Source organism: Bos taurus, chromosome 5 (genome assembly GCF_002263795.3).
Source record: "Bos taurus isolate L1 Dominette 01449 registration number 42190680 breed Hereford chromosome 5, ARS-UCD2.0, whole genome shotgun sequence".
NCBI lineage: Eukaryota > Metazoa > Chordata > Mammalia > Artiodactyla > Bovidae > Bos > Bos taurus.
In genome coordinates, this window is record NC_037332.1 from 57,314,726 (window position 1) to 57,337,637 (window position 22,912).

General features: G+C 45.6%; 2 protein-coding genes and 1 long non-coding RNA gene across 8 annotated transcripts; 1 reads left to right on the forward strand and 2 right to left on the reverse strand.

Moving 5' to 3' along the window:
* Window positions 1-230: 230 nt before the first annotated feature.
* On the reverse strand, window positions 231-4,526 carry SUOX (sulfite oxidase). 3 transcript variants are annotated; one of them, XM_059886253.1, is made up of 4 exons: window positions 4,250-4,526; window positions 2,994-3,059; window positions 2,567-2,744; window positions 231-2,134 (listed from the first exon to the last, which is right to left on the reverse strand). In XM_059886253.1, the coding sequence occupies exons 2-4, from the start codon at window positions 3,047-3,049 to the stop codon at window positions 725-727; spliced, it is 1,644 nt and encodes a 547-aa protein (XP_059742236.1). In that variant the 5' UTR covers window positions 3,050-3,059; window positions 4,250-4,526; the 3' UTR covers window positions 231-724. The 3 variants fall into 3 exon arrangements, with proteins under 3 accessions (XP_059742236.1, NP_001029538.1, XP_059742235.1); NM_001034366.1 differs by having other exon boundaries at window positions 4,472-4,500; XM_059886252.1 differs by lacking the exon at window positions 4,250-4,526 and adding an exon at window positions 3,783-3,870.
* Window positions 4,527-4,626: 100 nt separating this feature from the next.
* On the forward strand, window positions 4,627-5,099 carry LOC132345301 (uncharacterized). The gene is made up of 2 exons (XR_009494542.1): window positions 4,627-4,763; window positions 4,854-5,099. It is a non-coding gene; the product is annotated as an uncharacterized lncRNA (long non-coding RNA).
* Window positions 5,100-7,018: 1,919 nt separating this feature from the next.
* Window positions 7,019-22,652, reverse strand: RAB5B (RAB5B, member RAS oncogene family). Of its 4 annotated transcripts, none has more exons than XM_059886608.1 (7): window positions 22,391-22,652; window positions 21,300-21,358; window positions 12,205-12,466; window positions 10,978-11,129; window positions 10,586-10,708; window positions 9,940-10,033; window positions 7,019-9,626 (listed from the first exon to the last, which is right to left on the reverse strand). In XM_059886608.1, exons 3-7 carry the CDS (start codon window positions 12,365-12,367, stop codon window positions 9,511-9,513), a joined length of 648 nt encoding a protein of 215 aa, XP_059742591.1. In that variant the 5' UTR covers window positions 12,368-12,466; window positions 21,300-21,358; window positions 22,391-22,652; the 3' UTR covers window positions 7,019-9,510. The 4 variants fall into 4 exon arrangements, with proteins under 4 accessions (XP_059742591.1, NP_001193120.1, XP_005206708.1 ...); NM_001206191.2 differs by having other exon boundaries at window positions 22,591-22,625; XM_005206651.5 differs by lacking the exon at window positions 21,300-21,358 and having other exon boundaries at window positions 22,591-22,652.
* Between the last annotated feature and the right edge of the window lie 260 nt (window positions 22,653-22,912).

A 22,912-nucleotide genomic window follows, 5' to 3' on the forward strand; every position in this document is an offset into this window, starting at 1 on the left:
ATTAAAAAAAATTTCCTCTTGGAGGGATATCTTGAGGTCATTCACCTAAGTAGTCCTGCAGACACGGACAGACTTCAGAGAACGAAACCCCACTTCTTGACTTCCCTTCACCTTTTGTTTTGAGTTCTCAAGAGATATCCCAATACCAGTGCATTTCCCTCTCTTCAATTTGCTCACTCCCCAGCCTCAAGAAGTCCCCCAAATCATCTTTAAAAAATTTTTCAAAGTGGTAGTCTTAAGCAGATATTTTATTGATGTATTTAGAAAAGTGGAACTATAAAGGGAGAGGGTTGTGTTGCGCTCTTCACAACCCTTGGCAACCTAGAGGCAGTAAAAAGTTACATATACACACATTTTCTGAAGAATCCCAAGGACAAAGGCAAAATAAGGCCTCAGTGGTGACAGTCATTAGAAATGGAGATAGGGCAGATAGAGAAAATAGTGCTTATTTCCAGAATTACTCTTCCTGCTTCTAGTCCTTTGCTCCAATAGCTCTTACCTTCTGGCACAGGGTCAGTGGCCTGTGACTATAAATAGTGTCCAAGGAGGAGTGAGTGCTTGGGTGGAAATGTGTGAGGAATGTATTTGTATGTGGCTTCAGAATGCATAGTCAGTGTTGTGATCCAAGACATGGAGAAGAGGTGGAGGGAAAAGATTTTTTGTGCTAATGAGGCCAAAGAATGGGTATGGAAAGAGGCTCAGAATGTGGTTCTGCTTCACCTTCTCATGGGGTGACATGGACATGGACACGGTGCCAGGCATTGTTGAGCACCCCTCGCAGGTTCCAGATTGGGGCCACTGTGTCTGGCTGCACATTGTAGCTCTCATCTACAGCCTTACAGACAATGTTCAGTTCCTTTATCCCAGCTGGCAAAGGGGCTTGCAGGTGCCATAGTCGCCAGGCCCAGGCCTTTCGGGCACGCTGCTCCTCTCCTTCCAGCTCAGCCACTTGCCAGGTTAGGCCCCCATCCAGAGACACATCCACCCTGACCACAGCTCTTCCTCCACCACTCCATGCATAGCCTTTGACAGTCACCTCCCCTGACCCTATTGTCTCCCCTTCTTTGGGTTGTGTGATGGCTGACTGGATAGGAAGTTCTTGGATAGATGGAGCTGAATCAAAATCTACAGTGTCCCAGTCCACAGATGGAGAAAAGCCTTTGTAATCCCGCCGCTGCCAGTGGCTGAAACTTTCCTCTGGTTCCACACTCACTTTGCCCAGCCATTTGACATGGCGGGCACCCACCACACCAGGAACCACCACTCGCACAGGAAAGCCATGGTCACGAGGCAGAGGTTGCCCATTCATCTCATATGCCAGCAGGACCTCAGCTTCAGGGTCCATGGCCCGAGCCAGAGGGATGGATGCTCCATAGGCAGTCCCTGTGGGGTCTGAGTCCAGTCCCTCAAAGCAGACATGGGCCTCAGTTTCACAGAGCTGGTAACCAGCCTGGGCTAACACATCACAAAGCCGTGCCCCAGCCCAGCGTGCAGTGCTAATGGCCCCCAAACTCCACTCCAGACCTCTTACTTCTTTGAACTGAGTCATCTCGGAGCGCCGGTTGCCAGCACACTGCAGAGTGACCGTGATCTCGTGCTTAGGGAACTGGTACAAGTCATCCAGGGACAGGCACAGTGACTGACCCCCTGGTGGCCCTACTACATTCAGGCGATAGGTGTCTGGGTCCACGTTAGGTACAGGCAAATGATTCCGGGTGAAGAATATAGGGTTTGGTGTGATGTAGTTTTCTGTCAGCAACTCAGGGGGGGGCTCCGCATTAAAGGGGCGCTGGGTGTTGACCTTCAGAGCTGAGTGACGTATAGGATCATCCGCATAAGGATCAGAGGTCTTCAAGATGGAGGGTGCCTTGTCGTCAGGGCTCAGCTCCCCAATCTTGTACTGAGCTAGTATCTCTCGCACGTGGGGCTGGTTGTGAACAGCATAGAGGGCCCAGAAGGGCTCTAAAGGACCCCCGGCTGCTAGCATCAGCTTTGATGCCCCCCCTGGGTGTATGTCCACAAATTCTGTGATATCAAAAACCTCACAGCCCAAAGTTACCCAGACCCCAGTCTCAGGGCTGCTGTGGGATTTCACTTCCTCCCTGGTATATCTGCGTGGTGACTCTTGAGAAGCCTGAGGCAAAAGGGAACAGAATGTTAAGAAGAAATCACTCTACCTCACTCTGACCCTGTGCTTCCCTGGTGGCTCAGATGGTTAAGAATCTGCCCACAATGCGAGAGACCTGGGTTTGATCCATGGTTCAGGAAGATCCCCTGGAAAAAGGCATGGCAACCCACTCCAGTATTCTGTCCTGGAGAATTCCATGGACAGAGGAGCCTGATGAGGTCCATGGGGTCGCAAAGAGTCAGACACAACTGAGTGACTAACACCCTGACCCAACCCACAAAGTTATGGCCACTGGGAAGGTAGAAGATTCCATCTGTGCTGTGCATGAAGACCATGAAGGCTGTGTAATCATGGGGTCTGTGATAAAGCCTGGGTTGCCAGGGGAACTCACTCAGGCCCCTTGGTTCTGATAGTGAAGTCCCTTCCTTCCCTACTTACCCTGCACTGCTGATCATGACAGGCCAACACTGCCCCGAGGCCTAGCAGTGTGCCCATGACTCTCCATCCCCTGGTGCTGGAGTTATCACCAGAGAAGGTGAAGCTGGAGCGCTGGGGCTGAAAAGAATCATTTGTACAGCAGGCCCGAATGCAGAGCCTTGCAGGGGTTGACTTGAGTCTGGAAGAGAGAGAAGTCTTAGTAGCACACTTGTGATCATAAGAAAGGGCTGGGGAAGGCCTGTACCTCTCCCAGGTTAGCCATTGGTTCCTTCAGTTGGGACTTAGTTTCTCAGCAATGGGTGGGACAAGTGAGATGTGGCTTTCCCTTTCCTCCTAGGCCACTATCTCAACCATCTTATCTGACAGTTAAGATAAGTGTCATAAAAGTACTTAAAAGGAGATATGGACTAGGAACTGGATGGCCTACCTGTAGGCCTGTCGGAGCCCTGGGGCCACAGCTCTGTGCAGCAGCAGCAGCAGCATTATGGCAGACCTAGGATAGGAGGAAGATTCCAGGATCAAGATAGGGAGTGCTGGGAGGTGATGAGATTAGGGCAGCTTGAGGCAATGGGTAGGAGGATGACACAGAGACCAGCTAGGAGCTCTCTGGACAAATGGGGAAACTTTTTCTGTGGTAACGAGGCCAAAGAATGGGAGTAGGGGTCCAAATGGGCCCTTAGAGAAAACCTGGAGGAGTTCAGAGACAGAATATGCTGACAGGATGGAAAGGAACAGGGGGTGGGAGGGAGTCCTCTGAGAATCACCTGTTCTACATCCTCTACTCTCTACTTTGTCCACTACAGAGAACAATGGGAGCCAAAAGTCTATCGTCCAGTTTGCCAGTTAATTCTTTCTGAAGCTAGCAGAGGACAACTGAGGGGTATGCTCACATAAAAGGAGACAAAAAAGTAAAATATAGATAGTGGCAGCCTAATGAGGTAAAGGAAGCTCAGATTCTGGAGTCAAAAACTGCTTTGCATTTATAAAAACCAGTCCCGCCATTAACCAGCCCTGTTCCTGGGCAAGATACCAGGCCTCTCTGAACCTGTGTCCTCATCTATGAAATGAGATCTACGTAGCAGAGTTGCTATGATGTGCAAACAAGTAATAACATTGTCATTGAAGGACTTTCCCTCCTCTCCCTCCACCCACCCCTAAAAAAATGAAAATTGAACCCAGCTGGGAACTGGATCCCAACCTGGGTCCACACCCCTACCTTGTCTATGCCATTTCAGTGAGCTCAGCAAATTGAGTAGTTAATGGTCAGGGTGTCAGGGAACTGGCTAGAGAAGGAAGAAGGTAATTTTTCTGCTCGGGCTCGCAGCAGTTTTTTCTTCATAGCACTGAGCAGATCACTGATTACAGGAGGGCCAACGTTGGGGGTGGGGTGGGGTGAGAAGCGTCAGAATTGCTGATGAGATGCAAGAAAGCTAGGAGTAGGAGCAGAGGCTGCACTGTACTCCCGGCCCTTGGGACCCTCACTCTCCCGCCCACTTCCCATCAGTGCCAGCAGCCCACTCTATGCTGGAGCAGTGGGGTAGAGCTGACTTATAGTGAACTCGATAAGCCCAAGGTCCGTCTTGGGAGAAGCAGTCTTCTGCTACAGAACAGATGACACCCCCTTGTGCGGGTGGTGACCAGTCACTCCCCAGGGTCACTCTGGTCAGAATATGGATATTTTACCGGGGCGCAAGCAGCTGGCTCCACGTCACTGCCTAACAGCTGGCCCGAGAGTATCTTGTAGCAATAGCCCAAGGCCCCAGGAGCACCCGGCTAAAGGGGGTGGAGGCGGGTACCGGCAGTTTTGCTGTGCCTGGGATTCGGAGCACCCCCGGGTGCCAAGCCCCCGCCCAGGTTATTGGCCTTGCCCCCTCCTCTTCCCTTTCCTGGCCCCAGGATCCTTACCCGGCTCAACGTACGCTGGGTAGCTGTTTTACCCGCTCCGCACCCAGCGGCTATCGGCGAAGGGGTGGGGCCTGGGCCGTGACGTTGTTGCGGAGTAAAGGACCACTCTCACCCCTCGGCTCGTCCTCCAGCCATTGGCGGGCGGCGGGCCGCCTCCCAGCTGCTGTGCCCGCCTCCTGGAGGCCAAGGAAGGCCGGACGCCACCCAGGCTTGGAGACAGGACAGGCTGTTTTTCCTTCCACCCGCGCCAGACGAGGAGTGGGAGCCTCAGGATGTTAGGAACCCGAGCAATGTAAGGTGATGAGGACTCCCAAGGGTTGGGCTGAGAGGTGCTCCCGCCCCGCCCCTCCCCGCCCGCTGAGACACAAGGTGCTTTCGCTAGAGGCCTCGGCATCCAGTCGGCTTCCTCCCGGTGGTGAGCTCCGCCTCTTGTCAAGCGTCTCTGTTGCAACTACCACAGCCCTGTTTGTCTTTTAAAGAAAACAAGATCAAAAGCTCAAGTCTTTTATTTTCAGGAATGAGGGCAGAAATGGAGTCTAAACAGTGGTTCAAAGGCTTCGAGATTCCTTGGTCTAACAATTTCTCCTCAAATTGTAGAAATAACAACACTGAATAACCATCTTTTATATTTTGCTTAGTTGTCAATTTATTTTAAAAGGTCGTTATTTAATGACATTTTAACACCTCAAAGTAGGAAGATTATAGTTGCTCATAATATCAGAGTAAAGGACACTAACATAAATTGTTTGCTATTACCCTTTTATCATTTGGCTAGGGAAAACTTCGGAGAAGGCAATGGCACCCCACTCCAATACTCTCGCCTGGAAAATCCCACGGACGGAGGAGCCTGGTAGGCTGCAGTCCATGGGGTCTCGAAGAGTCGGACACGACTGAGCGACTTCACTTTCACTTTTCACTTTCATGCATTGGAGAAGGAAATGGCAACCCACTCCAGTGTTCTTGCCTGGAGAATCCCAGGGACGGGGGAGCCTGGTGGGCTGCCGTCTATGGGGTCGCACAGAGTCGGACACGACTGAAGCGACTTAGCAGCAGCAGGGAAAACTTGTCATTGGCGAGCTGTGGACCTGGGGCAAACGTACCCAACACTGCCCTCTAGAGGTGAGAAGGCTCAGTTACAACCTTACTTTAAAAGTCAACTGAGCGACCAACACTTTGACTTTTTTCCCCCACCTTTAACTTTGGAAGATCATATCCCCTCCTTCCCTTTCTTCTTTCCAAAACTGAACTAGAAGAGCTTTTACTAGAAATGAAGAAGTCGTGTGGGGGTGGTAATATAAAGAAAGGGGAACTGACAGTGAAAAGGTAATTTTGGCTCTAAGGTTTTTGGAAAAAAAGATTCCCAATTTAACTGTACAATTTAATCATCAGACAGGGCTGATGCCCAACCTATCCTTCCAGTCTTAAAAAACAGGCTCAGTCCAAGGATACAGAGGAATCAGTTAAGGATTATCTGAAGCCATGAGATGAGATTTCTGCCTTGTAACTGTCACCCTACATAAAGCTACACACAGGCTTTATAGAATTGACCTTTTAAATCTCAAAAATTTTCATTTTACAGAGGAAACTGAGGCAGAGAACAGTTAAGTAACTTGACTAAGGCCATAGTTAATAAACTGTCAGAGGTGGGACTGAATTCCAGGCTATCTTTCCTGTCCTTCAGATTCTTTGGAATTTAAAACTCCTCCTGCAACCACACCTAATCTTTTCTCTGTATCATTCTCCCCGACCACTTCCACTTAGACTGTGAGGGTCAGAGCTTCAAGAATACATGGAAAAGGAGGACAATTTCCTGCTGAAATCTTCCTATTGGGGTAGAAGTCACATGATCAATCAACAATGTTAATTCAGTGATTTTTTAAAAACTTTCTTTAGGTCATGGACCCCTTTGAGATACTAATTAAGGCAGTGGGCCCTCTCCCTAGAGAGGTGCACATAAATTTTTGCATAATACTTAAAAGTATTTACAAACACCTCTCCCTCCAGTCTCATCAACTGTCTGCCCACAGGTCCATAGATGACCAACCCCTTCCATATATACATTCTGTAAGGATAGCCTAAAAAACTAAGCTAGGGACAGATTTGATGAGCTCTCTAATGGCTTGCAGTGATTAAACAGCAGTAAAAGGGCTATTTTACAAATTGGATTATCTCACTATTCAAGGAAAGATGAGTAATGAGGAGTTACCAAGATGCAGGGCTTCCTTGGTGGCTTAGCAGTAAAGAAGGTTCAATCCCTGGCGGTAAAGATCCCCTGGAGGAGGGCATAGCAACCCACTCCAGTATTCTTGCCTGCAGAATCCCATAGACAGAGGAGCCTGGCGGGCTACAGTCCATAGGGTCACAAAGTTGGACATGACTGAAACAACTAAGCATGTACATACATACGCACGCACACATGCATGCACCAAGATGCAAAGGCAGGTGTGTTTCTGGTTCAGTAAAACATTACTGGGTTGCCTTGCAAATTTCTAGTATTAGAGAAATAGCAAAAAAAAAAAAGAGAAGAGAAGAAGCAACACTCCAATACACCTTTTTTTCTCCTTTTTTACTTACATTAAATACATCGGTAAATCAGCAGTCGCATTCTGTTACCACGATTGTTATGTTGGGAGAGGAAGAAAAGGGGAAAAAGGCAAATGCTTTCTTAGAGGCAAAAAAAAGAAAAAGATACCCCCCCTTAAAAAACAAACAAACTGATCAGAAGAAAAAATGAAGAGCTGGGAAATAAAAACTAAGATTCCCCAAGCCCACCAGAGCTCAAAGAAAAGCAGAAGAGCTCCTAGAAAGTAGAAGGAAGGCAACAGACAGGCCCGTAAGTTAAGGCCAATCCTGTTCCTAAGGGGGGTAGTGGGAGGGAGAAGCCTGGAGAAATGGTTTCCCAGCCCCAAGGCAATGAAACGTCTTCACTCCTGCTCCATGGGGAAAACTGCACAAAGAACTTCATTTCTCAGAAACGTATGAGAGCCATCCTAGTTCTTCCACTTCTAAGGACACACTGGGTGCTTTAGGGGGCTAATGGGTGCTGGGAAAAGAGGGGGAGAATACGCGTCTCAGGGCCGTGGGAACTAAGGCTGCCCCTGGGAAAGGAAGGGAATTGAGGCATAAGTGGAAGAACCTAAGCTCAGTCCTTCAGAATCTCAGCGTCATGGATTTCTCAGCTGCTCTGGGACAGAAAGCAGTCTACAAGCCCAAAGGGCAAAATGGTTCCTAGTTCACTATGGCCTCTCCTATCTTATTTCCCCCAATTTCCCCAAAATTCTAAGCTAGAACAAGAAGGAATTTAGAGTTCTCTCTTGCCTTGATGGCTTCCCAAAGACATTCTAAAATATCTGTGAGGGACGTGGAGAGAGGCTAGAGATTTAGAAAGGACCAATGTCCTCTGGTGATGTGAGACAGTTGTGAGGGACCTTGAGTGCCAGTCATTCCCTGTCCACAGGAACAGGTGTTATGATATGAGGGGGCCACAGGTAGACCTCTGTGGTACAACTCCCTAGTGGTATGTGGATTAAACCACTGGCTGCATGGGGGATGGGTTTGGGGCAGTAAGCATGACAAACTGAAGATACTAACAAAGGAGAAAAGAAATCGGGCCTGATGGGAGGTAGGGGGGCAGAACAGACTGTACAGTGGGAATAAAGATCATACCTATTTACAGGGAAGTAGAAAAGACATGGTAATGGGTGGATCAAATTGAATGGGAACCCTGGAAAAGCACAGAAAACTCCTCCCTCTGGCCGGACTCTTCTTCACTCCCCTACAGTGAGTCGCCTATGCTATCCTGAGACTGCTCTCCAGCTGCTCAGTTAATTTCCCAGGAAAGGTAAACCTATACCCAAGAGTCAGGTTGGCAAGAATATAGGTGAAGTAAGAATTAGAGTTAGAGGAAGCTAGCAGTGGAGATTGGGCTTGACTAGCTGCCACCGGTAAAGTTCTTTGCAGCCCCTCCTCAAATCTCATATACACATTGGATTCCACTTAATTAAAAAGAGGGCAAGTAAATCAACCAAACCGCCCATTAAACAAGTATCACAAGTGAACTACCATCAATTAAAGTGCAAACTGCAGGGGGATATGGTGGCTGGGGCTGAGGCCATCTGAAGGCCAGAGAGAAAAAAATGCCTAAGTCAGAGGATGGGTATCAGAAACTGGTCCCTCCTCCATTTAGATCACAACAGAGCCAAAAGGCAGGCAACCAGTGAAGATTCTTTGGAGGACTCTGGGGTCCGGAATCTCCCCCATTATGGGGGAGAAGCTACCTAAGAAGCTGGGTGAGGGGGAAATAGGCCTTGGAAGAGTTCTTGAGCCACAGATGACGCTGCTTCTCCACCTCTTCCACTTCTGCCCAGTCAGACAATAGCAAGACTCCAACCTGGTGCCCAGGAGCTGGCCGTCCCATTCCCACCTCTACCTAGAAAAACCCTCCACAAGGCCAACTCACGGATGCTGCAGTGCTTTCAGATAGGAGAATCTCCAACCAAACAAAAACAAAAAGGCAATGTTTCCTTACTACCCCCTGCTCTGAGCCTTACTTTCCTCCAAGGCCCTTAATGTGACTGAACTGGAAACCTTCCTCAGTTCCTGGGTTTACCACCTTCTCCATCCTGGGGAGAGGAGGAAAAGGAGATCAAGAACAGAGACTGACCAAAAGCAGAAGGGGCAGGGGCAGGAGACAAAAAAAAAAAAAGTTTTCTGAAAAAATGGGCAGAAGGAGGAGGAAAGATGAGTAGGTCACTGTCTTGCACCTATAATACAAAGTGAAGAAAGTTTGTTTTGGAAGGTAAGTCCTGGGGGATCTGACCCCCAAGCCCCAGAGTAGGGGTAGGAGGCCAGTGGCAACAGCTGCCTGGTGTTGTTGCTGAAGCGTTAAAAAGTGCCATGACGGAGCTGTCAAGAGGCAGCCCTTGGGAGCCAGGGCTCAGTGTGCTGTTACCGTAGGGGCTATGTGCTGAGGGGTGGGGATGGAGGTTATTTCTTAGCTCTCGTGCTAGCTCCATACTTGTTTGCTGCTAGCCACCCCCTCAGTTGCTACAACACTGGCTCTTGTTCTGCTGGGACTGCTCGTGAAGATCCACACCCCGGGTTCGGCCTGCTGCACCCCCCAGATTCTGGGGTTCACTCTTTGGCAACTTCTTAGCTAGAAATAAAAACAGAAGGGAACAAAGTATGGTAGATTTTACTCATTTCCCCAAAAAAGACTATTGGGGGAAAGGGGAAATGTGAGAGACTAATGTTCTCAAGAGGGGAGGGTTCATTGCAAACAACATTGAAGATGAGGGAGCTCAAGCTGGAACGAAAGGATGGAGGTCACGATGGAAAGTTACAGTATTTCCACACCTAAAGTTTTCATAAAGGGAGATACTCCCATTTACCTTTATGACCTGGGTTAGTGATCTTGCCTAGAGGCAAGGGAAAAACGACAGGAAGACCTCAGGCTGCTCTGACCTTACCTATTGCCAGGAAGAGATCGTTCACGTTCATAGCTGTCTTGGCTGAAGTCTCCATAAACAATAAGCTGTTGTCATCTGCATACGCCTGGGCCTCCTGCAAGGGGTGGGGTGTACTGGTACTCAGACTGTAGGGCAGAGACAAGTACTGCCTTTCCACTCCCATGCAGCACTGGAGCTAGGCAACATCCTAGGTTCCCTCCCCTCTGAGCCAGCTGGCCCTGGACCCATAATTTGGTGATGACTCCCTCAAGGGATATCCCATGGTCTCCACCACTTAATCCAACAAACAGATGTCAGGAAACTTAATTACAGGGAAGAAGGTAAGTTGGTTAGGGGCTTTTGGGTTCTGACACTTTTGAGTCCCTTACCTCAAATTCAATTGCTCCCTCCTTCCTCTTTTCACACTGGTACCCCCACAGCTGGTACTGGTACTCCCCTACCCCTCTGCTTTGGAATTTTCTTCTGACTCCTCTAAAATCTCCTGGCTGGCATTAGGGTCACAGTGCTGCTGTATTTAACTTGGTGCAGAACTGGGGAATGAGATGATGAATGTCCTCAGATGAGGTTTTCAGAGAGGGCAGGTTTGGAAAAAAGAGGTCCCAAGCATAGAGGGAGTGTGTCAGGAAGGACTCGGTGGCCAGCTTACTTCATACTCCACCATGCGCTTGTTGGCCAGGTCAGCTTTGTTCCCTGCCAGGGCAATAACGATGCTAGGACTGGCCTGTCGCTGTAGTTCTTTTACCCATGTCTTCGCTCGGGCGAAGGTTTCCTGGGAAAACACAAGGATGAGAATGGGTAGGCTGGAACAACCGCCAATCTAGGGCTATCACCTTCAGGTCCAATCTCAAAATTCACCTCTTCTAAGCAGCCGTTACTCATTGAAACCATTTGTTTCTGGTAATTCATTACCTCTGTCTTCTCAACACTTGGAAGCGTAATTTGTATTCTTATTTTGCTATTGCAAGAACCAGTTTTCTCTCCCCCACCTAATGTAATTCCTATAAATAAAAGCAAGGACAATCTTCTCAGCCCACTTACCTGATTAGTAATGTCATAAACCACAATGGCAGCTTGGGCACCTCTGTAGTACATGGGGGCCAAGCTATGGTATCGCTCCTGCCCAGCTGTGTCCCAGATCTCAAACTTGACTGTCGTGTCATCTAGACAAACAGACTGGGTAAGGAAGGCCGCTATGAATGAGAAAACAGAGGAGAAGTTGGTGTAAGTGGGAGAATGCACTGGAACATCCCACCCTCCTTCAAAATATCTCCACTGTCAGTCTAAGAGCAGTGACTACCCAGGCCGTTCAGCTACAGGAAAGGTTTAGCATTCTCCTTCTTATACCCTGGAAAGGTTTAGCATTTTCCTTCGGGTCCTGGCACCAGAATTAAGCCTGCTCTTGGCTAAATCCTTCCTGCCAGAAGTCTTTCCAGCTAAGGAATGGGGGCGCCATGGTAAAACTCTGAGGGCTAGAAAGAACCAGCTTTAATACCAGAGTCAACACTCTTCTAACCAAAACAGATTAAGAGATAATGAGAGACAATAAGCATCAGATAAAAGTTGATTAGAAGATTTTAAAGCCTGATGTGAGGTCCCACCATTATATTATTTGGCTGTTAAACTTTTTTGTATCACTTCTGCTGGTCTAAGAATGTATTTCCAAGGTAAGTAATAAAAGTGGAGAAGGAGAAATATGGGGAGTTCTCATATTGAATTAGCACCCTATTTCGGGATAGTGGCAGAGAGAAGGTAGCCAAGGTAGGAAAGGAATATTTCTTTATCTTTTGTATTTAGTTCTAACCTCTGCTTTACCAGATGTGTGCATCGAAGATCATCTAAGGAGCTTTTCCAAACATACACATCTATACTGCCATCAATCTCACCCTCCTTCCGAAACTAATCAGCCAATCTGAGGTAGGGCCCAGCATGCTCCCCAGGAGTTTCAGATGTACACCTTTGATTATGAGCCACTGCCTCAAATCAACCCTGCTCAAGATGACCCTCAACTGAACTTCACTGGGAAGAGGAAAATAGTCTGAGCTTAAAACAAAAAGTGTTTTTTTTTGGTGCTCAAAGGCCAACCTTTCTTTCTTCTAGGAAGAGGATGAACAGAGACCTGTTTTGGGGTATTTTGGCAATTTTTTTGTTTCATAAAAGATTTCCTTTTCAGGGAGCTAAGAGGGCCAGCGGCATAATCAGATCCCTAGATCTCCCCTTCAATAGCCCTTCTAAACACTAACTCTCTTCTCTCCCTGAAGTACTTACCTCCAATGGTGCTCTCCTGATACTCGTGGAACTGCCCTTTGACAAAACGTAATACCAGGCTAGATTTCCCCACTGCAGATTCACCCAGCAGGACCAGTTTGAACTGGCATATTTTGCTGGCCTGGGGCTGCCCATTGGGCCTGGCTGTGCTTCTGCTAGTCATGGCTAGATTATCAGAGTGGGAAAGGGTGGAGGGAGGGGGATGCCACAAAGCGGCAGAGGGGGGAGGGGGAGGGGAGGGGACGTCCAGGCTTCAACAATTCTGCAAGAAAAAAAGTGGGTAAAATTAAACATAGGGCCATGACAATGGCAATCATTTTTTAAGAGAAAGGACAGAATCTCCATTTCTTTGCTCCAATAAGGACTTAAGTCTTATAATCACCCACCATTAAAAGCTTACACCACTGAGAGGGTCCCAGGCACCTGGCACTCAGTGGTTAAGAGTGGACATCAAGAAAATAAGAATAGCATTTAAAGTAGAGTGTGCTGCAACAGAAAGACTAAAAACTGCGTGAGAGTAGTCTTTAATCTCCCAACCATTCCCCACCAGGTCTTCAAAGAACAGCAAATCGATCAACTTTTAGTTGGCCTAAAGAACACCCAGGTCCACCCAAAAGTGCCCCAGATCCCTACTATCTCTTTGGTGTCCTGGTGCTGTCCTTTTTTTACCCCTTTTTTCTAGCCTTCAAAATGAGAAATTCACTCTAGGGGTGTAGGTAACAGTCATCCCTGTGAAGAGCAAAGGGATAGCTTCTGGTTCTATATCCTTCATACATGACCATTTCTGAAAACTGACATTTCTGAAAATCAAACCAGGATCCAATTACCAGAAAAATCTATCCTCATTTCTGCTCAAAGGTAACAGAGAAACAGACTACATTCAGTGTTAACTCTTTCCCTTTGTTTCTGCCACCCCTCTGAGTCTGAAAATCTATCAAGTCTGAGTCAGTAGGCTTGATTTACTCTCAACTTGCAGCTCTCTTCTTGATGCCTAGGGATAAGACTACTCTCGGGATAAGACTACTCTCCACACTGAAAAGGCCTAATAGCTATAGCCCTCCAAATCAGAGGCAGAGAAAGAAGGTGTACCTTCTAAACACATGCAGCAATCTCCAGAAGATGGCACAGGAATAAGTCTTCAAGCAATAAATACTTGATGAAAGAATATAACTGAACCACCTTCTCTACCTTATAAGTGGCTAGGAAAGCTGGTGGTACAGAGGAAAGAGAGAGAAGTTGGGACTTTGAGTGTTCAATCATCCAAACCTGACTCTGAGGGGAAAAGAACTATGAGATTCAAAGAAGTGTTAGCATGATCAGAACATGCAAAACCACCTCACCCCAAAACTAAGCACTGCTTGGACTGTACTTTGTTGGTTCAAACTGATGTTTCCCTTCTCCAAGACTGATTCTAGTGACTCCATAAACATCATATTCTGTGACATATATAGTGAAAAAATAATTGCTTTGGGTTAAATATATCTGCAATATCAGGGTTAAAAATATATCTGCAATATTAGTAAACATGGAAAGGATAGAAAAGCCATAGAGGAAGAAGCATAGAGGAACAAAAGCTGTGGAGTCCAATTCATTGGATTCATTTTAGTTCTGCTTATTAGCTATGAACTTTTGGACAAATTACTAAATCTACCTGTGCATCTGTTTCCTCATCTGTAAAATGGGATAACAGTCTATGAGCACCTACTTCAAAAGGTGTTGTGAGGACTAAATGCAATAATACATATAAAGAACATAAATATTTGACAAAAGGTACTATTAAGCTACTAATCATTATTAATATGACATCAAGAAAATTTCTCTTCCTGAGCCTTACCTTCTACCTTTATAAAATGGAAAAAATACCTATCTCGTACAATAGCCCTAAGGATTACGTGAAACATGTGTTTAATATAGAGCTAATAAATAGTAAGACAGGTATTATTTAGTGGCCCTGATTCACAGAAATAATCAATTTAATATATTAAAGGACATCTCAATATTAGTTGTTATCAATATAATCCTAAAGAGCAGCCATCACATGAAGGAGGTAGAGGAAAAAAAGAGAAAAAAAAAAGTGTAAGAGGAAGTTAACAGAGAAATGAGATAGAAATGAGAAAGCCCAGAAAAGTCTCAGCATAGACTAGATTAAGACAGAGGACTGAATAAAATTACTCTGATCTTACTGGGTATTTTGTAGTCCCCCAGGTCAATGAGTCCTAAGAATTCAGATATACATGTGCCACTTTGTGATGAACTTTTCACTGGTTTATGATGAAATGATTAAAATTAAAATGATACAGCAAGTTTTTCACAAAGCTAAATTTATTCAATTTAAGAGTATCCTTTATAACATGATTTCTAACTTCTTAGTATCAATTTTCTCTCAAAGGTAAATATGTATTTATTGCATGGATAAGCCTCTAAGACCTATAGTTCAATTTTAAAAAAAGCAAAACACTCGGCTGATTCTATTTCTATAAACAAAGCAAAATTCTACAAAGACAAAGGTATGGAAAGATACATACTCATCTTCCCTCTAGGGAGAATGAGACTAAGGAAAATGGTATGTAAAGAACTCAGATATTTTCATGCTACATAAATCTTTCTTTTATTAACAGGAAATATATAAAGTTTCCTACATAACTTTTTTTAAAAATAAATAATGGTGTTGCTAGTCAGTAGTAAGCTTTTTAAATATACTTATGTGGAAAAACAGAAACCCTTAAATTTAATTTGTCTGTTAAATCCAAAATTCTGGGAACCAGTACTGCAACTGCAAGAATTAGTATTAATTAGCTTCTTAACTACTAGTCACAGTTCTTTAGCTCTTTTCATCCTCAAACCTTTAAAGGAGTGTTTTTATTGTGTAAGCCAAGTAGTGATCTTGAAATTGCTTGGTGGATCATGATCAGTATATTAAAAAAAAAAGAAAGAAATTACCATGTGGCATGCAAATAATAAGCACAAGAATCATTTTGTGAAAATGCTTCTTCACTTGTGGTTGTATGTACACACACTGAATTTTGATGTAAAAAAACTTTTTTTTTTTTTTGAGCCATGATCAAAAAAAAAAAATTCAACAAACATTGCTTTGGAGAGGCCTGCCACTGAAGATGGGTTAGTAGGAAGTCTAATCTCTGGCTGGCCTACAAAAGCACTTCCAGGTGAAATTAAGATGAGGGCTGAATATAGCTCTCCAGGGGTCAGAGGTTTTCTAATCCTGCCACTAAAGTTATGGAGCAATTAGGAAAATGGAATGCTAAAGTCAACAGAGGCAGTCCTGCACAGTGGTAAGGGCTCTGGAATCAGGCAAGCCTTAGTTTTTTCTCTGCTTTGTCAATTAACCCACTGTGATCCTAGGCCACTCACTCCTTTTACCTTTCTTGGCTTCAGCTTCCTTATCTATGAGGATCTGGGGGTGGAGTAAGAAGGATAATAGGGGAAAATAGTAAAAGGCAGAATTTGAATTCAAAGTTCTGGGTACCTTTAAGAAATATGTTTCTTTATACAGTTTCTCAGCATCTGTGAGGATTATTTTTAAAAATATATTTATGTAATACTTCATATACATTGTTTCACAGGTAAAGAGGATAAGCCATTATAACTCTACACTTGAAAACAGATGAAATGATAGGGAGAAAAAAAAAACCTACAGATGATAAGCTGATTAAGTTTCCTTTAGGTTGATACACATATACTATACTCTTAAGAAACAACAGGAAAAGTGACTAGATTCTTTGACTTACTTCCTCACATTTCAAAGCAACTGATCCAAGGGGCAGAACACTAAGTTAGAGTGAACTAAATTCTCATTTGCAGACACATCTTTCTAGGCCTGGGAAAACAGTAGGAGTTGGAAGTGTGAAGATAGGAAACAGTAGGGAATTCCCTGGCGGTCCAGTGGTTAAGACTCCATGCTTTCATTGCCGTGGCCTGGGTTCAATCCCTGGTCAGGGACCTGCAAGTGGCATGGCGTGGCCAGGAAAATTAAAAAAAAAGGTAGGAAACAGTCACAGACACTCGGGTCGAAAAGCCCCTCGTCACTGACCCCAACAGATGGTAAGTCAAGCCAGAGTCAATGAGCAAACTTTCTTGAACTGTCAGAGATTAGTAACTACTGGGTTAGGAAAGACTAACTCCCACTCCAGTATTTCAGCTCAAGACTGTGTCCTATCTTCTCTGTTCACGGTAATTGACCAGCTGCCCATCTCTGTGCCTTCATCTTTAATCCCAGCTTGTTAATAAGAGTATCACATTTTCTATGCAACAGCTAGACTCTTGAAAGATCAGGGGTACAGAAATGGAATAATACACATAAGATTCAATTGATTTCTCCCCTATTCTGGTGATGATTTTTTTGGCTGACAATTGACAGTGGGCAAACGAGCTATCCGAAGGCAAAAAACTAAACACAGCCAACCAGTCAGGTGGTGTGATGACTATTACCTTCAAACCTGAGGCAAGAAAGGGAGGAGATTTTTCTCCCCTTCAGCCCTTTCAGTTCAGATGAGAATGACTTAACTTCCCTCAGAATTCCAGCTTCACAAGAATGGCTTATCAAATGACTAAGGCTTGACTCTGTCATCAGTCCACTGGGGAAGGGGAACGTGGAGAATGAGGGGCAAGTTCTTTAGTGTAGGTAGCTCTCCCAGCAGAGGAAAATATGAACAGGAAAGCTTTCTAAGGGACTTCCCTGGCGGTCCAGTGGTTAAACTGAGATTTCACTGCAAGGCGGGCAAGAGTTTGATCCCTGGTTGGGGAACCAAGATCCCACAAGCAGCATGGCAAAAAAACCAAACAAACAAGCAAACCAACACAAAGGGTTGTTAGCAGCTTAGCCTGCTGATGCCTAGTAGGGCAGGACTCCATTCCTCAGATCCCTTCCCACTTGGTAACTTTGAGTTCCTATGTCAATTACATATGATGTGTATGTTAGTCACTCAGTAGTGTCTCTTTGTGACCCCGTGGACTGTAGCCTGCCAGGCTCCTTTGTCCATGTCCATGGAATTCTCCAGGCAAGAATACTGGAGTAGGTTGCCATTTCCTTTTCCATGGGATCTTCCCAACCCAGTGATTGAACCTGGGTCTCCTGTACTGCAGGCAGATTCTTTACCATTTGAGCCACCAGGGAAGCCCAACTACATATAATGGATGCCTCCAGAAGTCTGTCATCTATCAATAGAGACTGAGTTTCAGATAAAGAGCCACTGGAGTCTAGCTCCCTCCCTTATGTTAGCCCTATAAATTCAGTTTTGCAGATTAGAGGCAGTTTAGAGGTCATCTAGTCCAATCTGTACTTTACAGTGAGGAAACTGAGGCAAATAAAATCAACCAACTTGCCCATACAGCCAGCTATCACACAACAGATTAGTAGCAAATATCCTTCTAGCAAGTACTCCTAGTAAGGCACTCTTGCTCCTATAATACCACTATACCACTTAAGGAAGCAGGAGATGCTGAACTCTGAACTGAAATTCAAAGAAAGTACCAGGACAGGAACAAGAGCTTAGACTGGATAGTTTCTGCCTCTATACAGTTTGGATAAGTACTTCCTTTGGGACTGAAAACAAGTTAGGAAGCCCCAGGCCTTCCCTGGGAACTAGAATCTAGTCCCATATCCTTCTGATAGAAGCAATCATTTATTACTATGCTTCTCTAAAAGGTATTGACCAACCCCTGCCAGGAGAGCTGAAATAGGAGCAATTCAATGGCGGGCACTAGGGAAAGAAGTGGTAATTTCTGCAGAATTCAATGGGCCGTGGGATTAATGTGAGATTTACTGAATAGAAAGACAGCACAGAAGCTAGTAAGTGTCTTCAACTCTCCAACTTTGTTTAGACCCCAAGTTACCAAAATCTTAAATTGAATTTCACTACTTGGCTCATTGCACTGATCCAATGTTAACCAATGAGTCATGGGCTTAAAAGAGTTTTTCCACTTCCCCTTACCCTCTCCCTGCTGTTCAGTAGCTCCAGTCATGTTTGACTCTGTGTAGCCTACCAGGTTTCTTTGTCCATGGGATTTCCCAGGCAAGAATACTGCAGTGCGTTGCCAGTTCCTTCTCCAATCCTCTCCCTTATATTTCCCCAAAAGCAAAAAAGCACACTTAATCTCTTATCAGCATGGTACTGCAAAGTCCCTCATATTGACCTAGGAAAGACTGGAATGCCTTTCTCCACTTTGTCTGCCTAGCAAATGCCTAATGTATCTTTTAAGGACAAACTCAAATGTCACATTCTCTGTGAAATTGTGTAATTACCCTCTCACCCCAAGAGAATTCACCATTGCTTCCTCTGGAATCCCATAGTATTAAGACTACATTCTTGGGAATTCCCTGGTAGTCCTGTGGTTAGGATTCAGGGCCTTCACGGCCTGGGGCCAGGTTCAATCTCTGGTTGGGGAACTAAGATCCCACAAGCCATGTGGCCTGGTCAAAAAATAAAAAAAACTGCATTCTTATCACAACATTTACTACATTATTTAAGTGTATCTGTCTGCTCTGCTAAACTAAGAACTTCTCAAAAAGAGTGACTATTTATGTCATTTTCAATCTCCAGAGCAAAACACAATGTCGGGGTTCCTAGTTCAGGCCTCCCTGTCCATCACCAACTCCCGGAGTTCACTCAAACTCACGTCCATCAAGTCGGTGATGCCATCCAGCCATCTCATTTTCTGTCGTCCCCTAGTAGGTATTCATTAATGTCAAAGCAATCCTGCTTGCTTCCTCCATCTACTCCTCCCCTTCTGGACAGAATCTTATTTCCATTTGGGAACGTTTTTAATAGGCCAAATTGCTCTCTCGCCTGTTTGTCATCTCCCCTGGATAGAGGGCCCTCTTGGGACCCAGCCCACAAGGTACTGTTGCAACTCACATGGGCTAACTGCTTTTCCTGTCACCCGTTACTTTACTATGCTTCAGATGGCCTAATCACACCAAATATGCAGCCCTCCCACTGTAACACTGAGGCAACTATGGTTAAAAACAAAGTTTTCTGAATCTTCAGTTAATGTTAAGTGCTAAAAAAAACTTTGGTTCAATATCTCCATTAATTCTTAAACTTAAGAAACACAAGTTTAAAAAAAGGAAAAATAAAAAATCATACATCTGAAAAGGTTTCTGCCCCTCAACAGAAACTACAACCTGACCTAGAATATGCACACTTTGCTCACCTGGGTGGCTCCTTACTCAGCTCAGTTACTGTTCAGTCAATGACTAAATCTTTCCTAAAACACTCTTTTGGGAAGTGGGAGTGTATTGTGTAGGGTTTTAAGGTATCCCTCCTCCAACCAGGCTGTTGCATTTCCTTAATTTAAATACACTGTCTCACACTTTGGTTATTACTTACCAATCTGAAATGCCATAGGATTAGGGAGCAGGCACTTGCTTCTCATACCTATGTCCCCTCCTAAGTCAAATTCGTATCAGTGAGCACAAACAAGCAAACTGTAAAAGAGCAATCCTTGCTCCTGGGCAAAAAGAAGGGATGAGGTATGATTTCAAGAGCAATGGGAAACTCCTCTTCTCCAAATATATTTTTGTAACTCCAGATCTATGTTTGAAATTCTATACTGATAATTTCCATTCTTTAACTCCCTCTTTAAAAAGCAAGAATTCTTGGGAGGATTAATACTTTAAATGACTTCGTTATTTACACCCTAATGTGGAGCAATTTTAGACCATTTTTCTTGAAAGTAGGCTTTTATTAAGGGGAAGGTAGAAAAGATAAGAAGAGATGTATAGAAGAAAGTGACAAAAAAAAAAAAAAAGGGACAGGATACCATCAGGATGTAGGAAATGGCAAAGCCTAGTGAGGATTTAAAACACATACACATCTACACAATTTTCTCTAGGACTGGCTTTGTAGAAGAGAAAACAAAAGCTTCTGGAGGGACAACAATCAAGGTTTCCAAGGGCACTGTACAAAGGCTGGGCACATCACAGGGCTTCTAAAGCCAGTAAGGACAAATTCAATTAATAAGGTGGTGTAAAAAAGTGTCCCAGTTGTGTTGAGGTTTAGAGGAAAACCAATTTCAAAGCCAGAAAAATTTGGAAGCTTCTCATATCACTATAGAAAGACAGACACAAAGGGCCTTTAGAAGAACCACCATCTTCTTTGGGGATAATGAAGGGAGAGTCATATAATTTGAACATGCAGAGACCATGAACCACAGGACAGAAATCTCAAATTCCTCACTTTAGCAAAAATGCCAATAATTTTCCCAAACAAAATGATTCACTTTAACTTTTCTTTCCTGCCCATAAAAGAGAAAGACGTTTTGGCCACCTATTTGGGCATTTCCTTAGGATACCCGGGAAGATCCTCTTGAAGAGGCTTCCCTGGTGGCTCCAGACGGTAAAGTGTCTGCCTGCAATGCGGGAGACCTGGGTTTGATTCCTGGATCGGGAAGATCCCCTGGAGAAGGAAATGGCAATCCACTCCAGCACTCTTGCCTGGAAAATCCCATGGGTGGAGGAGCCTGATAGGCTACCGTCCATGGGGTCGCAAAGAGTCGGACACGACTGAGCGACTTCACTTTCCTTTTAGGATACCCAGTGCACAAGTAGGGTGTGTGCGTTTGTGTAAGAATGTGAAGGGATAACCCAGAGTACAGCTCTCTACTTGTCTGAATTTGATAAAAGCAAGACAGAATGAACTGTGAAAGGAGCACAATAAATAACAGAGTATCATCCCAGAAGGGAAAACTGGAAAGGAGAAGCCAGAGCATGGTGGGAACATGAAAACAGAACTGCCTTTGGTGGCACATTCCCCAAAGTGAAGTAAGATTAGTTTGATCTACTGTCTCTTATCTCTGACCTTTCTGGATGAAATGAGCAGGGTATATGTGGGAGGTTTTACACTTTTTACACTTCCATAAAACCTGAATATTTTAATATGTACATACCACTTGTCTAATTAAAAAGAAAGTAGTTATAAAATACAGTGGTATAAAATGGAAAAAGGAGGAAGTATAATAAGGGAAAATCCAATAAGCTCCAATCTATGGGGGGAACTAAGGAGGTCAGTAGACTGTTAAAAATATATGAGGAAGGGACCTCTGGGTCTTAGAAATCCATCTTCCTTTTCTCTACTCACCTCCTTCCCCGAGTGCCTCTGTTTGACCCAGCTTTCTAATAGCTCAGAAACCCCGGCTCCTGAAGAAGGAGACAAAGAACGGGTGATGCCAACCTTCTGGAATGAAATTTCTCTCTTCCCCAAATCCCTTCCTCTGTGATATCACCTCATATTTCCAGGCTTGATTCCACATAATCATTACCTGCCTGGGAAATACCCAAGTCTAAGTACCACAGAAGTTTCACCAACTATGGTCAGACGATCTTTGGATGGTTGGGGATACATAAGCCCATTTCTAGAGCAGAAAATGAATCACTAATTCCCCACTTCCAGGTGAGAGATATGGTCCCCAATATAGACCACATTATTAAGCAGGAAAGAAAGGAACAAACATCCCCCAAACCCAACTTCTTAGCTTTTTCACAGGACATGAAACAGGAGGTAAGAAGAAACACCGAGACTGCAGCCTAAACCAGCTTGAGGCCAAGGGAGAGAGTAGGGGCTGAGTTGAGAACTGCCAACAGTCACAGAAAAAAAACAATTTGTCTTCACTGTCTACCCTGAGAGTATCAGAAAACTTCAACTTGCCACATCTCCACACCAATGGGAACAAAAGCGCGAGTACTCGCAAAACCCAAGGCCCCCAGCTCACCCTTCAGCATTCCCTGAAGTTCCCATCACTGATTCGTGGCCCTGCTTCCACTAGTCCGGCTACCTGAGTCTTCTAGATTAGGAAAGCTTTCTTCGCTTGTGTCAGTCCTCCCACACTGATCCCTCTCGGCTCAACTCTGGGGCACCCTAGTTATTTTTATAATAGCCACTTTGCCTGAAAAGAATGCCTCTTACCCAGTTAAGAGCCCTTCCCTCACCCTTCCAATGAGACCTCTCGAGAGTCCCGCCCCGGTTCCCCTCGGGGCCAGGGCGTCGGGTTTGACCCCTCCTCACCTCCCGGCGAATGACTTACCTCACCCGCCGCCCAGTCCCTTTCCCCCAGCTCCTCCTTCTTCGGCGCCGCTCATTGAGGCCTGCCCCTGCCCGCACGCGAGCCCCGGGCCTCCTGCGCCGGCCCCCAGCCCAGCCGCCAAAACCTCCCGGCCGCTTCCCCGACTCACCAACTTCGGGCTCCCAGCCCGCCCGGCCCCCTCCTCAGCGCCCCCATTAGGCCTGCCGGGGCCTGGTCCCCTTCTCCCCTCTCCAGTGGGCCATTCTAACCCCTCGCAGAGGCCCAGACCCTCCTCTGCCCTCAGACCAGGCCGCTTTCCTTTCCGGGGTGCCTCCGCCCCTGCCCTTGCGGGCTCCATCAGCCCGGTACCTGGGGCTCCGTCTCCCCCGTCGGGCCCAAGCCTGTGTCGAACAGACAAACAGCTGCAGCTCAACCAAACCCTCTTGCCCCTCCTCCTCCTCCTCCTCGCCCTGGGGCGGGGCCCCAGCCAATTGCACGACTACCCGCCTACCATCAAGGGTGGGCTCTCTGCGTGCTAATCCGCCAATCCTCTGGAGAAAGGCGGGACTCTTTCGGCGCTGTCACCAACGAGTACGAGAAAAGGACTGGATAGGCGAGACTCCAGACCAATACAGTGAGGGAAACCTTGAAGATGGACGAGGTGAGGAGCCACTAAAGGGCGAACTCTTCA

Coding starts and splice junctions, on each gene's coding strand:
- RAB5B (XM_005206651.5), bottom strand. CDS start 12,367: ATGACTAGCAGAAGCACAGCCAGGCCCAATGGGCAGCCCCAGGCCAGC. Junction 10,709..10,977: donor TTTATGACATTACTAATCAG/GTAAGTGGGCTG, acceptor GTGTTTTCCCAG/GAAACCTTCGCCCGAGCGAA. Junction 10,034..10,585: donor AGCGCATGGTGGAGTATGAA/GTAAGCTGGCCA, acceptor CACCCCTTGCAG/GAGGCCCAGGCGTATGCAGA.
- SUOX (XM_059886253.1), bottom strand. CDS start 3,049: ATGCTGCTGCTGCTGCTGCACAGAGCTGTGGCCCCAGGGCTCCGACAG. Junction 2,745..2,993: donor GGGCTCCGACAGGCCTACAG/GTAGGCCATCCA, acceptor TCTCTCTTCCAG/ACTCAAGTCAACCCCTGCAA. Junction 2,135..2,566: donor GTCATGATCAGCAGTGCAGG/GTAAGTAGGGAA, acceptor CTTTTGCCTCAG/GCTTCTCAAGAGTCACCACG.